The following is a 17,240-nucleotide window of genomic DNA, read 5'->3' on the forward strand; positions in this document are numbered from 1 at the left end:
TCTCGCATGAACAACTCAAATATAGAAACACCAAAACCTCTACCTCAGCGAAAGATCCTGCCACTAGTCCCGCAGCGCTGCCTGCTCCAATAGTATGCCGGTGATGTGTTGCTCGTGAGCCACGCACTTAGATGGTAACGGCAATGAAGAGCCGATATCGATTTCCGGGAAGAGCTGCAAGGGATGAAGATTCCATTCACACGGGCCTCTTCTTCAATCACAGCCATGAGATCATCAAACCCCTATAGCACAGCACCCACGGTCTCTCCCCGCTGCCACGGACCTATGTCAGGGGTTAGCGGGCCTTTGCAGCACTTCCTTGGCAGTACAGACTTCGGCCACCAAAAGCGCGGAACGTAGGAGCTAGAATTGCAACGAATTCCGCCACTGACTAGTGCAGTCCGACTAGTCATTGCGCCATATACTATTGTCACTTCCCCTGCAAATGATGTTTGGAGGCAGGGACTGGGTTGGTCCTAGGTTCCTCTTGGTAACATCTCGGCCGAAGGGAAGGGGATTAAAATTCTCGCTGTCCCAATAACCGATCCCGCGGTGACTGTCCCTGTGCAACTTATTCCAGCGTGGCAGGACTGCGGACTTGTAGAGCTATGTGGATGGTAACAATGACAGAGCGAGGCGATGTTTGCACCTCTCCAGCGCCCGAGCTATAAGGTGACGAGGTAAGCAAGGAGAACCTCGAAAGCAAAGATCGATACGGCGTTGGAGTCGATTGTCGTTTTCGAGATTCGGTGTGGTCGGCGGAAGCCAAGTCCCATTGAAAGAGCGCGAGCAAGAGGACACTCCCTGATAGTCTGATAGTCAGCTTTCGGATCAATGGCTGTATGCTGTATTGGCTGTCCATAGGCTATTGATGACTTTTGTATTAAGTGCGAATGCAAAATAGCCGATATGGGTCTCTCCGACCAGGGTGACTGCTCGATCAAAGGCTAATCTGCGGCCTCTGTCGGTAGTGTTTCCTAGAGAAGATAGGATGGCAGCCCAGGGGATAGTTAGGTAGATTTCAAGGAACAGGGTTTGATCGCAGAAATGGCGTTTTGTGCCGACAGAAAAGAAAGCTCTCGGATTCACACTTCTGAAACCGAAAATGCGACATGGTAGAAGGGACATGATGTTACAAGTAGAGAGGCCTTCCATATGATGACCTAGTATGCACCCCTCCCTGTTCACGTAATATGAGTGTTTGCCACTGGCTAGAATCAACTGATATCGAGGCAGGCAATAGCCAATTGGCTACGAGTCGGAACGATTCTTTGGGCACTTCGAACCTGCGATATTAAATCTGAATAGCAAATCCCAGAGACTTACGGAGTATAGAATACTCCCTCCCAGTCATTTCATTGCCTTTCCCTGGGCCCATACTTCATACTCCGCCCATGGATCAGAAGAGGGGACGCCGCGCGTGCAGTGAGGCAAAGCTTCAAGGGATCACTGGGGTGACTCCCAGTCAGGAGCCTGGTCTGTGGTCAACTGTCAGATATGACCCCTCCTTTTGGTGTGAGACAGTGGGCCTTGCATAAAGCTGCCAGCCTAAAGACCTCAATATGAATTGATAGTCTGATTGGAGCTGTTTCATGAGTCGTTTTCGAGACCAGGATACCCCCATGATTGACAAGGCATGTGGAGCTTAGCCCCAACTTTTCCCCCTCATCGTGTCAAACCCAGCGCTCACGGCCGAGCCAATATGCACCGGGATGTTGCCGATACAATATGGATCTCAAAATATTTGACTATCGAAAGCTGTGAGGCTGCTGCCATTGTGTCAATGTTTAGGCGAATACTCCGTACTCCGTACTGCCTCACGATGTTAGGGGAATGCCCGGAAGAAAGGTTGGCCTCAGACTAACGTAAACACGCGCCTTATCCTGACCTTGGAAATATGAGAGCGGCGACGATGCGAGTCTGGGGAGCACGGAAGCCGTAAATTATCGTCGCGTTGATCGTTCCACTCCGACGCTTTCCACGATGTGGTTGGGTCTTCATCCATGTTTCATCAGTGATATTATTGCCAATCCTGTTCTGCCAATTCATGTCAGTTCTCTGCTGGATCCAAGTAACTGGATGATGCCTCACACCATGATTCGGCCGCATAACCGCACTTCGTCAGTGAGATTGATAAGTAGAGCAAATGATGGCCAAGGCCACTTGTCAATAGACCCATGGCAGGTCGGAAGATAAAGGTCAACCTGGATGGGCAATATCTTCATCGCATCCCACTGGTCCCACTGTTTTGATGGCAACGATCTTCGGGCCGAGCTTTTGCTCAAGGCTTATCCTTTTAATCAAACATATGTTCTGCCATGTCCAGGTCCTCAATCACGTCTTCTTAGTTCTGCCGTCATGCTTTTATTGGATAGCCAGCCGTCGGAGTATACTCATTATAGTCATTCCTTTATAGATTTTTGATCAACATGGCGCCATGGTGGTACGCGGCAGACAGTGCCATGGTCTTGTCTGTTCAGGCGGCTGCGTGGGACTACTCGGCCTACAGCTCGATGGGCTTCCAACTGCCAAAGCTTGAAGTCCATAAGACTGGAGCCACGAATCTTGTCAGTGGAGTGCCACCCCATTCTTGATTAGGTCCTGGTCTTTCTTGCACATTCTGTCTTTAATGATTTTCATATGGTGTACATGATAGTTTGCTTACATATATCATTATCCTTTCTGTCTGTATATTACACACGCTTGCTATCTTACCTACGTGTATATGGTATTCATATCCATAAAGCCAGTTGCTCGTGCGTGTTATTGAGGTAACTTAGAGGGGACAACATCCGCGTTTATCCAACCGTCGAAACGGAATGACAGAATCCATCCAGAATAAGATCGCCGGCATTTCAATCTGTAACACTACTACTTAGTCTGGATACTGAAACGCTTCAACGATCTTCCCTGACCAGTCTGAATCACACTATGGGTGTCACGTAGTACGTTAATCAAACTTTTCATGTGCCGCAATCTTTGGGGCTGTCTCACAATATTAACGGATCATGAGCTAGGCATGCCTTTCTAGGCCATGATCGAGCAACTGTCCTTCTATCGTCCCACACAAACTACCCTATATCCCTTCTGTGCGGTGCCGGTAGTACGTTCTGGAGGAATTATGTGCATACTACCATGAAATAATGCCTGTCAGCCCTGCAATCCATGTCCCTGTTCATTGAGGATAATATCAATCCTTAGATCTAAATCAATCTCACATCGCATTCCATAGTCTCAACCCCAAAGAATTCTCCGTGTATAGCCCTGTCAGAAGTCCACATTCCTCGCCCAGATGAGATGAATGTTTAAAACAGTCGCAGTTGCCCCGCCCACGGTGCTTCCAACGTTTGATTAATGTTTGATGTAGTCTACAGTACACATATCTGTCTTCCAATTTTCATACCAGCTAGTTTATTCCAGATGCACTGCGTTGGGTAACAGACTAAAAAGAGTACTGAGAGACAATCTATCCCATTAAATGGGCCCAACACTCATATACTTGGCAGATCTGTATGGAGTATGCAATTTCACCCCAGTGGCAGATGCGGGCCAGCAACATTCTTCAATCCGATGCGAGCAAAAATATCCGACGGGTCAGCACTCCCTGTCCTATCGCAGACCTACATGAGATTAAAGGTCCATACATTCCTCGCTACGGCAGCTTGACAATCCGGGCGATCAATCCGTGATACGAATATCCTATAATTTTAAGTAGACACGGGAGCTGATTAGGGAAATGGTAGCATTCTCCACTTGCTTCTGTTACATGAATAGATCCGATTTGGCTGCTACATTGCAGTGCGCTCGGTATCCCTTCATTGTACACCACTCGTACCTAGTACGGCATCGCTTGGCGTGCAATTCTCCTTGAGGTCGGAATCATAGCAACTGGCTAAATGTAACTTGCCGTGAGGACTTCGTTCTAGGGAATCCAGACACTCATCGCAACGCAGCAACAGGCGGAATGACACACGCCACGGAGGAACGAAGAAGTCTATATAAAGCTGTCTCGATCCCATTCTCCAAGAACAAGCAAAGACATACATGAAAACACAACTGTTCTCAAAGTACCACAGTCAACTACCCACCATGCATCTCTCAACTATCGTCCCCTTGCTTTCCCTTAGCACTCTCGCCCTCTCTCAACCCACAGTCCACGACAGCCACCTCGCCCACCTAGACCCAAGGAATAACATCCCCTACGGCGCCTTCCCAACCCCATCAAGTATCGGTCCAATGGTCCCCACTAGCACCCCACCATCCACGCGCCCAAGATTAGGCCACGCCATTGTGCAAAACAACTGCGATTTCCCTGTCTACCTCTGGTCCGTTGCATCAACCGTTCAGCCCGTGCGCACTCTCCTCCCAAACGACGATTACAGCGAGCTTTTCCGCAAGAATCCAGATACCGGTGGTATCGCGATCAAGATCAGCACCGATCGCAACGGGCTGTATAACAGTTCTCCGCAGATGGTCTTTGCGTACAACCTTTCGTTTTCCCAGGAGGGCGGCCGGAACGAGGAGAGGGTGTGGTACGATCTCTCCGATGTCTATGGGGATCCGTTTGTTGGATATCCTGTTGATCTCACCCCATCTGAGCCGTTGATTTCATGGAAGGACGGTGTGCCCCCTGCTGGGAGCCAGGTTCGAGTTATTGCTTCCTCGACGGATTTGGTCTTGTCGCTTTGTTAAGTGAATGTCTTGCGGTTTGTCATTCTGTGTGTGGTGTAAAATTCATGAACGATGTGTTGGATGTTTTGGCGTTGGAAATTGGCCATGGTCTATGGATATGCGTACGAGTTATATATGTTCGCTTGGATAGTTTAACTTGGTCTTGTGGTTATGATTTAACACGATTTCATTCTCTTTTGAAGATCGGATTTAGTTTGAGGATGACTCGTCGAATAAATCTGTATTTCCATAACCAATTGTTGCAAGAGCTACACATATAGGAATTACTCCTTTTCCCCCAAGGGCTGTTCCTACTTAAGGAGGTATAGGCCAATAGCTCTTCCCGCTATGTATATTTACCCAACGCGGTTTGCATTGATGTCATTGGGTTGTACCTCGGCTATCAATGTCCATCCCTACGGCAATTGAGATCAATTGGACCTCATATCTCCCAAATGGAGGACCGGAGAAGAGGAAACTAAGCTTATTACCTTATTCCCCCGAACCAAGAGAACAAGCGAGCAACACGCCGAATGAAAATGCGAGGGACCTCGGCCAGAAGTCCGAGTGGACATTCCCCCGCATTTCTCCAACTTGTCCCACTCGACCGTTCTCTACTTCAGCTCCGTTCTTCCAAAAGACTCTCTCCTTTCTCTACAGCTCTCAGCAATAGAATAACAAAATGGTCTCTCCAGCAATTAGAGTTGCCCCCTCGGCGGCCAATCGTGCCCTGGGCTTGCTTCGTACAGTACAATACACTCACCCACCCAACTGTCCATGCCACAAGAACCCCAATCACCACCACAATCACCAGCAGTCTCCCACTCTGTTGAACCATGTGAAGCGTCGCTTGTCTACACCCGTGGACCGCTCGCGCGAGAAGGAATATGCCTTCGAGATGGCGGCTTCTAGCATTCGCTTCGGTCCCGGTGCAACCAAGGAGGTCGGAATGGACTTCACCAACCTGGGCGCCAAGCGCGTGTGCATTGTCACCGACTCCAATGTGGCCAAGCTCGATGCTATGAAGCAGGCTGTGGAGGGTCTTACCAACGAGGGTATCGAATTCACCATCTTCGACAAAGTCCGCACTGAGCCCAAGGATAGCTCGTAGGTGACCCCTAGCCACCACCAAGCCCGAGCCCGAAAGGGTCAGTACTGGGATAGGTACTAATTTGCCTCTGAATAAAGTATCAAAGAGGCCATCGCTTTCGCTAAGCCTTATAACCCCGATGCTTTCCTGGCCGTCGGTATGTCTCCCAATCCAACCCCCCTTGTATCACCAAACCTAACCTCATCCCAGGCGGCGGTTCCGTAATCGATACCGCCAAACTGATGAACCTATACACCGTCTTCCCCGAAGCCGACTTCCTAGACTTCGTCAACGCCCCTCTGGGCAAAGGCCTACCCGTAGACCGACCTCTCCGCCCCCTAGTCGCCGTCCCAACAACAGCAGGCACAGGCTCCGAAACCACAGGAACCGCCATCTTCGACCTCGTCTCCAAGGGAGCCAAAACCGGCATCGCCCATCGCAACCTCAAGCCCACCCTCGGAATCTGCGATCCACTCAACACCCGCACCATGCCCTCCGCCGTCCACGCCGCCTCAGGCCTCGACGTACTATGTCACTCCCTCGAATCCTGGACCGCAATCCCCTACAACGAGCGCACCCCCGCCCAACAAACCCCATCAACCGGCCCGCCTACCAAGGCGCGAACCCCATTTCCGACATCTTCTCGCTCGCCGCACTGCGCTCTACCGTTAAGTATCTTCCCCGCGCCGTGCGCGATCCCGACGACCACGAAGCGCAGTCGGAGATGCTTCTCGCTGCCACGCTTGCGGGCGTTGGTTTCGGAAATGCAGGTGTCCATCTGTGCCATGGTATGAGTTATCCGATTTCCAGCCAGAACCCGGGCTATAAGCATGCCGGGTATGAAGTCGATCATCCCATTATCCCGCACGGTGTGTCTGTGGCTGTGACAGCGCCTGCGGTGTTCCGGTTTACTGCGGCGTCGAACCCGGATCGGCATCTTGCTGCGGCTGAGGCGTTCGGGGTTGATATCTCGAATGTCAAGCGTGAGAGTGCGGGTGAGGTGCTTGGGGCTGCGATTGCGGAGTTCCTGGTGAAGCTGGGTGACCAGCCGCGTGGTTTGAAGGACTTGGGCTTCAAGGCTGGGGATGTGGAGGGGCTGGTTGAGGGGACTATTCCGCAGCAGCGGGTGCTTATGCTGGCGCCGAGTTTGAGTAAGGAGTTGGAGGCTGAGAGGGGGAGTTGAGGAAGTTGTTGGAGCAGTCTCTGGATTATTAGGCTTGTTCCTTTATCCTTGGGGAGTGAAGTTGGCTGTTTTGCATTGAGAACATATTAGTGGCATGTTAATAGGTCTCTACATATATACGCTGGTATGATGCATCAAAACGAAGGATCTGACATTTTTTTTGGTCATGCAAATACGGAACAAAAATTAGATTGTAGTGGATGTTAAAGGACATATATCGCAGGAGATGCAGAAGTAAGTTTCGTGGATACTGCAGGCCCATTCGAGGCAAATGGCGGCAAACACAGCGGTCGTGGGTATTTCCAGCAGCGTAAACAACTAGAGACATAAAGTATAATGGCGTGGCAGGTGGGGGCCTATCCTAGGCCGGCTAGGAGGTGTGGTTTCATGTCGGATACTTTGTGAAGGTAACGAGCTCAGGAGGTGATCGCCACTGCAACGTTCGTGGCGAGGGTTCCACCTCCACCGAAGCATCAGAAGCATCAGAAGGATCGCCCGGGAGCACTTTTGCGCCGAGGGCACCCATAGACGATGCTATCCGGTCTAACCAAATCACAGCACGGGGATCATGTGGGTCAGAAGTCCGAGATGGACCCTGCCCAAGCTCTGAATAAATACGGAAGGGGAGAGCATAATTCTTTGGGGTGGCAGAATAAGGAGATATGGAGTATTCACTGCCACTACTAGGTGGTGTGGCGAGGGATGACTCGGGAGAGTGGTCATCGAGCAACGTGATTCGTGATCCATCTCCAAGCCGGTCGGATAGCTGTTGTAATGTTTCCAGCATATTTTCAGCGCCGTTAAGAAGGAGTGACGGGCCGGTATCTGGGAAGGTCTCTGGTACTGGCCCAACGAATGATCCCGGTCGCTGTATGATGCCCTGCTGGCGCTGACTGTGCGCGATGATACATGCCCGGAGCTCGGCAACAAGCGAGCGCAGCTTACACGATGTGTTCTGTATCCGGCCGAGCAATATCATTGTAGCATTCGGGTCTGGCTCGGTCAGAGCGGAAAGGATATCACGCGCGTCACTGATATATCGCGGGCATTTGGCGATTTCCATGAAAGCCAGGTCGGATATTTCACCGTATGCAGACCACTCGCCGGGCTTCAGACAGTCCTCGGTCCGGACTTTCGTCGCGAAGGATTGCCATTCTTCCTGGTCTAGGAAGCAGGGCTTGCCTTCGTAGACTGCTGTCGCAATGAAGAATCCCCGGAATGCAATCCAGCAATATCTTCCAAACCCAGTCTCATGCGCAGCTGGTCCTCGGCTTATCATCAGCCGTTTCGCGCCGTCGGAGTGCACAACCCAGGCGTCTGGTGTGGTATGAGCGTACATTTCAAAGACGCTGAGGATGATTGTTGTACACAACATGTTGTCAGACTTGGCGTGCTCGGCTTTGGGGATGGCCCGGATGACCTCGCTCAGCGACTTTGAATACATTTGGCGACTCGTTTTCAGCAGAGCCTGATCTTGGGTGAGATGTGCTAGATAGACCGAGCTTAGGCAGCAAACTGCGGAGTCGAGATAAGCATCGTGTCCGAAATTCATGACGATGTGCTCGGCAAATCCAGGCGCATTGCCAGAGCGGAAGCGATTGTGGTAATATAGGGTTGGAAACGACGTGCTGATGAAGTTCAGGAATAATTGCGGCTGGGCAGCCCGGAAGGAGCTGCGCACTAGCGACGGTGACAACTTTTCATCCATCCCCCCCCAAAGCCGAGTGACGTCGCATGAGCGCGATCGCATTGAAGCGCACCACGTCCGCTGCGGCCGCAGAATCATCGGGCGCGATAGGCGATCGCTCAATTTGGGGCGAATCTGTCGCCGTGGCCGTGGTTATTGCGGGTCGGCCTGCCGACGCACCTCTCTTCCTCCGTCGCGTAGTGGAACGATGTCGCCTCGCCAGGTTGGGGCCTTCGTCCTGAAAACGAAACGTCCGCCGGTATCCCGGACAGGCGCGACCATATTTCTGGCACTGGCTGCACTCAGGGACTGCCTCGTCACACTATTTACCCCGTTAGCCCAATAACCTCGATATAGGCCGGAGAGAAATTGACCTTAATCCGTCGCTCGCGGCACAGGGCGCAGCCTGTGCTGTGCGGAACTCCCACCATGGTGTCAAACGATCCGAGAAGGTATCATCACGGGGGGACGAAAGGCTCGGAAGTTCGCCGAATGTTTATGTGCCCATCTTCCGGATCCGAACACGTTTCATGAAGGATATCGCTGGAGAGTAGATCGAGTCGATTCGCAGAGGGAGATGAAAGTGAGGCTTATTCGGTCAGCCCTGGGTTAATCAGGTACTCAAGAAGATTCCGCCAAGCGGCGAAATGGGCCTGCGGGGGAAGCGAATTTCGGGAACGTGATCTATACGCCGTCCATCGTAGGGCTTTGGAGCATTCAGCACCTATTTTCCAGAGTTATCAAGGGCCTGAAAGCTAAAATAATTCATTTGGGTGTGATTGATCATCGCTTTAATTCCTTGTTCCCGACAGCCTGTTCTAAGGGTGACCCAACGAGACACCAATGTCTTCTCCATCAGATGAGAAGGAGGATAGAATCACTGCGATGATATACACATGTAGTTATAGACGTGGAAGACTTTAAGAAAATGTCCAGTGCTCACTTCAAGGCTAACAAACATTCATACTGTACTTGGCCTAGGTACGGAGTACTCCGTACATATGTCAAGGTAGATCTGTCCCGGAATCGAGCCGAGGCCCCGGATGCCTCTATAACTGACATACTCTATGGAATACTCTGTACTGACTTGCGAGGTACATCCACAACTCTCTAGGAGAAAGAATTATTTTCTTCCCAATACCTATGGAGTAGAAATGCCATATTTACGACTGCCTGGCACCAGATGGACGTGAATGCCCAACTTGCCGGATACGCCTTCGCCTACCGGTATACCTGCACTGATAACGTTGACAGAATGATGAAGTGGGTAGAGAACAAAGGGCAATGAGCCAGCGTAGCAACACTTCTTCTGGCCCCTTCGGGGTGCTTGCTGATCTTTCGCCCTTTAGGCCTCATATCCAACAGCACGTTTGGAAACCGAGCATATTCTTGACTGTGTTTCAGCTTCGAGTTGTAGCAAATGAACACCTAGGTATCAACCTCAGAGAGTGACCAATGAACAGATACATCGTGCTTCTGATTTTAGTTCAACAAGAAAAGTACCGTCTCACTTCTGTAATACTCGCGCATAGCTTATATTCAAGATGAGACGGTTTTGTGCTCGCCCTTTGACAATTGTTACATGGGCTAGCATCCCCTTCGCATTGATATGGCATTGATATGGCTTCTTCCCTTTCTGATCAGGAGCAGAGAGAGGTTCTGGAAAGAGTCGACGACCTTCGTCATTGCACCGGTGATCTATCTTCACGGCCACGAATCTCTGGGCCTTGAGCTTACACCTCTGTAAAAGCGTAAGCACTGGTGCGTATGAATGGACAACCGAGATCATAGGCGAGATATAGGGGTGGACTCAAGTACAAATCCATCAAGACTCCGAATCCTGAACGGTTTTGGAAATTGATGGAGGGGCTGAGAGGACATTGAGTTTGTGACACAGCCATCACCTCAACGTCCACCTATCAATTGGCGAAGACCTCGATGAGCTCATTTTCTCCAATCACAGGGATTATACCCCGCGTTCAGTATAGAGGGCGATTGGATGAAACAGAAACAAAGGAATGGAAATATGAGGGCGCGCCTGCCGCGGAGACAGCATTAAGTGATCCTGGGAGCTAAGATTGGGACTTTGGGGATTTCTGTGTTTCCAACGGAAACCTCACTCTTGTCCTCCTCATCTCCCCTCAATTGACCTCATCCAATGCCTCTGCTCAAACTGTCTCGTCCCAAGGCCCTGGTGCCCGAAAAGCTGTCGCCAGATGGTTTGGCTCTTCTGCGTAGTGAACTGGATGTCCACGAACGGAAAGATCTGAGTGCCGATGAATTAATTCAAATTATCCCCGAATACGATGCGCTGCTCGTCCGCTCTGAAACTAAAGTCACTGCCACGGTGCTCCGAGCTGCAAAGAACCTGAAGGTTGTAGCGCGTGCCGGTGTTGGAGTTGACAATGTCGGTACGTTTTGATCCGGTTGCGGGATGAGCTTCTTATTGATCAGATCACAGATGTAGAAGAAGCTACAAAGCTCGGAATTGTGGTAGTCAATTCTCCTTCGGGAAACATTGGTGCTGCTGCTGAGCATACAATCGCATTGATGATGTCCATGGCGAGGAAAATCCCCGAGAGCTGTGCTAGTTTGAAAGATGGAAAGTGGGAACGGAGTAAATTCGTGGGTGTGGAGGTGAAGGGGAAGACTTTGTCGATTATTGGCCTAGGAAAAGGTAAGTTATTATTATTTCACCCGTATGGAAACTAGATTTGACAATTACAGTGGGCTCAACGGTAGCACGACTGGCCAAGGGATTGGGGATGAATGTGAATGCCCTCGATCCATATGCATCTCCCGCAGTTGCAGCTTCAGCCTCGGTCACCCTTGTATCTTCACTCCCAGAGTTGCTGGCATCTGCCGATTTTCTAACAATTCATACACCACTCATTGCCTCGACCCGGGGAATGATTGCAGAGACTGAACTGGCACAGCTCAAGCCAGGTGCCCGCGCACTGAACGTGGCCAGGGGCGGAACCTTTGACGAAGATGCACTGCTTGCAGCACTAGAATCGGGGCATCTTGCTGGTGCTGCTATCGATGTGTTCACCTCAGAGCCTCCTGCACCTGATTCATCTGCAGCACGGCTGATCGCACACCCACGAGCAGTTGTCACACCCCACCTGGGTGCCTCTACCGTAGAAGCACAAGAGAACGTTTCAGTCGATGTGTGCGAACAGGTACTTGAAATCCTGCAAGGATCATTGCCGCGCAGCGCTGTCAACGCACCCCTAATTCTACCTGAGGAATACCAGAAGCTGCAGCCTTTTGTGCGCTTGGTTGAGAAACTTGGTAGTCTATATACTCAGCACTATGCAGCCTCCCCTGGCGGAGCCATGGCCAGGAACACGTTTGACTTAATATATCAAGGCGAGTTGGCTAGTATCAACAACACGAAACCGCTCTTTGCCGCTCTGATCAAGGGTCTTCTTGCCCCTATCAGTAGCATGGAGGGGCTTAATATTAACATCGTCAACGCTGAACTCGTGGCTCGGGAGCGTGGCATATTTGTCTCAGAGCAACATTCCCGTGACCCATCGGATCACTCATCCTATTCGTCTCTGGTCACTCTTGTTGCACGCCCTCCTTCCCGGGCATCCTCCCGCGCTCCGGCCTCGGGTGACGCCTCTACAGGGCCAACTCTTGACTACCATCAACGAATCATTTCCGGTACCTGCTCTGGTGACCAGCCTCTTATCACTCGCATAGGTCGATTTGAGGCTTCATTTGAACCAGAAGGGACTTTGTTGATTTGTGAGAATTATGACTCGCCAGGCCGGATCGGGGTTGTGGGTAACATCCTTGGTCAGGAAGGTGTCAACATCAATTTCATGGCTGTGGCCCCCGTCTCACTCAAGTTGGTCAATGAAACACCCCAGAAGTCTCTTGTGGCAGATGGGAGCTCTCAAGACCCACCTGCCAAAGGCCGGTTGTTCAAGGAAGCCTTGATGATTCTAGGAATTGACCGGGTGGTCCCCACTCATGTTACTGCTGCGCTTGCCAAAGAAAGTGGAATATTGAGTGCTTGTGCTGTTACTCTTTGATCTTATAGGGATGGTTATTGACTGTTATCTCTGCATATCACTATCAGATGCAGAAGTGATTATTTTACGTCGAAATTACTCAACGCTTCTAAGCCGTCCTTCAACTACGGCAGATTTATTTTATATCAAGGTACTAACCATCACTATCATTAACAGTTGACTCAGGGGCAGGGTTAAAGAACGGAGGATATACTTAGCCCAATAACATCTTGACTCCCAATTAAGAACGCGTATACCAATTCAGGATATTTGATTAGGGTAACCCCTTGCAGAATGGCATCTAAGATACATAAATGTACCTAGTGCCTTAGGTGGGCCATCCATTGTATGTGTTTGCCTGTACGTATCTGTCAGATGCATGTGGGATAAGGGGAGTCCCTCATAAGGAACTTCCTCACTCCAAAGTAAAAAGGCTTCCTTCCCGTCACTTCCTCTCTCCGTCTTCCCCCTTCATTCTTATCCTTTGAATTGAGCCACACCTGGCTCTTTAGCTGCAGCCCTCTTCTCATTCACAATAGGCTCAGAGCCCTTATGAGCTCCTTACATGGAGTGAAGTCCTAAGAGCTCTGAAAAGCGTTCCAAAGGCCACCGCATTTTGGACTCTGACTCTCCGACCCGGAAGTGGTCTTCTCCCTGAGCCGGGATAGTGGTGCTAATAAGCTCCCTCTTGAGGAAACACTTTAAGTCATATTCCTCTCGGAATCAAAAGGCTCATTAATGGAGCTGAGAGCACTTGAAACAGCTTGTAAGCTTTCATCTGCTTGTCTTACTATCGTGTCGGCTTTTTTGCCTCTTGCCTACCTGATGATTTTCTTCATGATTCAAGCCCAAATGCTGACTAGACATTTTATTGACGTGTGCTCTGATTGCTAATACAGAGTTTACAGGATGAATAAATCGGGATTCTCTGAGAATGTGTAAAGACCCGGCCGAATACCCCTCGAAACGGCTCCTTGAGAAACGGAATTGAGACTAACATTGAACAGTCCCCCAGGTTCCGTCTCCGGCCCATAAGACCGGTTCTAAGTGATCGAACCCCTGCAAATGCCCGTGAGGCTGGGCCGAGCAGGAGTCGAGAACTGGAGACAAAGCTGGAGGTTTTGGAGGAGTAGCTCCATGCCTCGGAGGGACGAGGGAGACCTTCAGAGGAGGCCCGGAAGAGAGACAGAAAGCACCATGACTGGTTAACCCGGTCGATGAAGGGTGGTATCTCTGAAGCGGGTTTTCAATGAAGAGAACAAACATTCCCGTAAGGAACCCATAAGTATTACCGGTCATTCTCACACGCTGACTCCAAAAGGGAAATTCACGGAGTGGGAGGTTAAGATACGCTGTGACGAGACACGACGTCTCAACTATGTGGCTGGGGTATGGGGCCGAATCTGGTTACTCTTTTCCTTAACACACTCTGGAAAGAGACAAATTCCTACCTCAAATAACATGTCTGCAACCCCGAGTTCGAGAACCGCTTTGTTTAGAAGTTTGAGCCTGATAACGAACAGCGTATCATGCAAATCGCCAGCGAGAAACTCAAGGGAGCCATTGTATGGTTGGAGCGGACTTACTTTGAGCAGCTTTCGGCAGCTGAGAATGATCATACCCGAGAAGTATGGAGGCTGGGAAATAAGTCCTGGGCTAAGAAGTCCAACTTCATGTCTTTGAAGGATGCCGTCGGGTGAGGCGACGATCGAAAAATGCTGAACTACCTCGGCCTGCAAGAGGTTTCTGATCAGTCCCAACAAGAAAATGATCACCCGCGAATGGAGATTGATAACCTCCAAGAACAAAACCATCACTCTCGCGGCAACCTGGCCGTTGTGAACCAAGAGGACATGGCGTTTAGAACCAGGTGAATGGGCTCAACATTGGGATCACCGAGTTATTCTCATAGCCTTACAAATGAATAACGTGCATCAAATGTCAACATTGCTAAGGACCTATGTCCTGAGAAAGAAAAAGTTGATAGTCCAACGTGAGAACAACAATGCTCACAGAAAAACAATGATGTTCGACAAGAGGCAAAGAACGGCTATAGAACCACTCTTAGATCTACGAGATACAAATGCTCGCCATAGCTAGCTGCAGTTCAATCAATACACAGGATTCCAGATCTCCTTGTGAAGAGACAACATCTTGATCTCCCAAACTAATCCGGCTACCCAGGTTGTCCCAAACTGACCAATATGAGTTGGAATGCAGGGACCAAGAACCTAATCACTCAGACTTGAAGACCACTTAGACTGGATGGCACGCCCCAAGTACTCAGTCTTCGTCACCTCAACCATGTCAGATCTCCAAGGGCTAGGTGGAAAAGAAAAGCAAGCAACCAGAAAAGGACTACAGCTGACTTTGACATCAGCTGACGACTGCAAAGATAAGACAATCTCTCTCTTATACGGAGAACGAGATGCCGAATGGTGGGCATGGAGTAAAGGCACGAAGGGAGAGCTCATGCAAAAGACCAATGAACACGCGCGCCCTTATTCCAAAGTTAAACCAGCTTCAAGGCTACTGTGCTGCCATTTACATCAATCGTTCCTACTTCTATAAAGACACGAATAGTTTGATAAACTTGATTTTTCTTTACCAAGACCAGATGTATTTCCAAGACTCCCCGATAACAGAGAGAGATGACGACAGAATGACGACATCTGTACAAAAGGTATATGCAGCAAAAAGATCGCTATCCATAAAGATGTCCGTCATGAAGATTTCCAAGGATCGGTGAGGCCTCGTTAAAACCGACCGGGTTGGAAAACTCGATTGAGAAAATGGCCCGGCTCGGAAAGAGTACCTCCCCTAGTTGTTTTGTGCCGACCTCAAAAGCTTGTAGAAACCCAGAAGTTGCCCAATATTGAGCACACCTGAAGCACGTCAGGGAGGAGCGTGCAAGCCGAATAGCTGCGATGGGCTGTTGATGTGTTGAGAGTATTGGCGAATGTTCGTTGATGCCGTCGAAAAGATGATGTCGTAAGCGAGAACCAGTCGATTGACGTATTTCCCCCAAGAATGCTGGGATGACGCGATCATTGCAGAAGGGGATCCTAGCGAGAAGTTAGATTTGCAAAACAAAAGAATAGCAGATATTGAACATACCCGGAAGTGCTTCTGGGAATTGTTGGCTTTTTGAACACGGGCAATGTAGCGATTCTCTTGGCGAAGTGCACGAGTTCTCTCGCGGCGCTCGGCTGTGAGAGCGGCAGCCTTTTGTTCTTCCGTAACTCCAATCATGCCCATGCCGCCGTTGGCACGAGTGGTAAGATCGCGGTGGTGATTGGGGCGGACGCGAGGCTGGTCGTCCTCGATTTCTCCATTCTCAATAGCAAGCTGGCGGGCAGCTCGTTCCAATGCTGTCGGGTACTTGTTGAGGTTTTGTTTGTAGTATTTGGCAAGAGAACGGTGACCGACGCTCTTTCCGGATGGAAGGTGAAGCTCATAATCTGCCTCGTAGGCCCTTGATCCTTTTCGGTAGAAGTCAAGATCGTCTTCATCAACAGAAGATGCAGAATCATCGGTCTCCCAACCCTGGTCTTCTCCATCACCGTTCACCTTGACGCCACCGCTCTCAGCAGTGGACTCATCCTCGTCCTCGGAGTAGGTGCTCCGGAAGTCGTAAAATTGGCCGATTTCAACCTGCTCGTCTTCGGTTTCAAAAGCGATCATGCAGTGGCTCTTGTCACGCATGTGGGTGACGATGGCATGTGCGTCGTTTTTCAGGGTGTGGCAGTAAAGGCATTCGAAGTTTTCTGTGATCTTGCTGTAGAGATAGTTCAACAAGCCGTCGAGATCCGCCAGATATTTCTGTTCCGGGATAAACATTCCGTGTTCTTTGCGCATGTGGTCCACGTTGGTGTGACTATCGGTTGAATCAACCTTGCAGAAAAGGCAAAGAGATGCCGAGAAGCCATCCTCCTTGGTCTCATCCTCCATTTCTTCATCTTGCTCTTCAATGGTAGCAGACTTGAGGTCGTCCGCGACTTTAGATACGTCATTGTCGGACTTGGTCACGGGTTCTCCCAAAGAGAAAGCAGAGCTCTGAACGGAGGCAGCATCGCCATCCTTACGGAGACGAGCCGCACGTTGCTTATGCTTCGAACTGTTGAGGTGGTTCTGATAAGAGTTTTCGCTGTAGAATGCCTTGCTGCATGTGTGACAGGTCTTCTCGTACGAAGCTTTGGCAGCGGCTTCATTCGATGTAGCTTTGGCGGCAAGAACCTTTTCGTTGAACGTTTCAAGTGTAACGGGAGGCAGAGAAGCGATGCGACGCTTCATGTTGTATAGACTAAAGTATGTTAGCTATTTAATGCAACGAAAAATATTTTTTCCCTCTCTTTTTTTTAACCAAAAAAAAGTAGCACTTACTGCCAGTCTTTGCGCATGTGATCTCTCTGCGCTTCACTTCGGTGGAAAGCAACGAGACAGGTGTTGCAAGTGTATTGCAGCGAGGCTGCATCTTGGTTGGTCGACGACATATCGGTGGTTTGTTGAGTGTCGTGGGTGGTTGAAAGGACGGGTTTTCCCTGTGGTTTGTGGGATGAATATTTGTTGCAGGCGGGGTACATA

The 17,240-nt window shown here is 50.0% G+C and overlaps 5 protein-coding genes across 5 annotated transcripts; 3 read left to right on the forward strand and 2 right to left on the reverse strand.

The window, feature by feature from the left end:
• Window positions 1-4,089: 4,089 nt before the first annotated feature.
• Window positions 4,090-4,692, forward strand: N7457_008222 (Bys1 family protein; the record flags this gene model as incomplete). Its single annotated transcript, XM_057179265.1, has 1 exon — window positions 4,090-4,692. One exon carries the CDS (start codon window positions 4,090-4,092, stop codon window positions 4,690-4,692), a length of 603 nt encoding a protein of 200 aa, XP_057027651.1.
• A 661-nt stretch (window positions 4,693-5,353) lies between these two features.
• Window positions 5,354-6,944, forward strand: N7457_008223 (hydroxyacid-oxoacid transhydrogenase; the record flags this gene model as incomplete). The annotated part of the gene is made up of 4 exons (XM_057179266.1): window positions 5,354-5,778; window positions 5,860-5,918; window positions 5,972-6,292; window positions 6,334-6,944. 4 exons carry the CDS (start codon window positions 5,354-5,356, stop codon window positions 6,942-6,944), a joined length of 1,416 nt encoding a protein of 471 aa, XP_057027652.1.
• Window positions 6,945-7,329: 385 nt separating this feature from the next.
• N7457_008224 (Zn(II)2Cys6 transcription factor) lies at window positions 7,330-9,062 on the reverse strand (the record flags this gene model as incomplete). Its single annotated transcript, XM_057179267.1, has 3 exons — window positions 7,330-8,624; window positions 8,674-8,953; window positions 9,006-9,062. The coding sequence occupies 3 exons, from the start codon at window positions 9,060-9,062 to the stop codon at window positions 7,330-7,332; spliced, it is 1,632 nt and encodes a 543-aa protein (XP_057027653.1).
• A 1,727-nt stretch (window positions 9,063-10,789) lies between these two features.
• Window positions 10,790-12,677, forward strand: N7457_008225 (uncharacterized protein; the record flags this gene model as incomplete). Its single annotated transcript, XM_057179268.1, has 3 exons — window positions 10,790-11,042; window positions 11,093-11,308; window positions 11,359-12,677. The coding sequence occupies 3 exons, from the start codon at window positions 10,790-10,792 to the stop codon at window positions 12,675-12,677; spliced, it is 1,788 nt and encodes a 595-aa protein (XP_057027654.1).
• Window positions 12,678-15,703: 3,026 nt separating this feature from the next.
• N7457_008226 (putative C2H2 finger domain protein) lies at window positions 15,704-17,239 on the reverse strand (the record flags this gene model as incomplete). The annotated part of the gene is made up of 3 exons (XM_057179269.1): window positions 15,704-15,721; window positions 15,774-16,959; window positions 17,040-17,239. The coding sequence occupies 3 exons, from the start codon at window positions 17,237-17,239 to the stop codon at window positions 15,704-15,706; spliced, it is 1,404 nt and encodes a 467-aa protein (XP_057027655.1).
• Between the last annotated feature and the right edge of the window lies 1 nt (window position 17,240).

This window comes from Penicillium paradoxum (genome assembly GCF_028828445.1).
Source record: "Penicillium paradoxum strain IBT 22861 chromosome Unknown utg000007l_segment0_segment0, whole genome shotgun sequence".
NCBI lineage: Eukaryota > Fungi > Ascomycota > Eurotiomycetes > Eurotiales > Aspergillaceae > Penicillium > Penicillium paradoxum.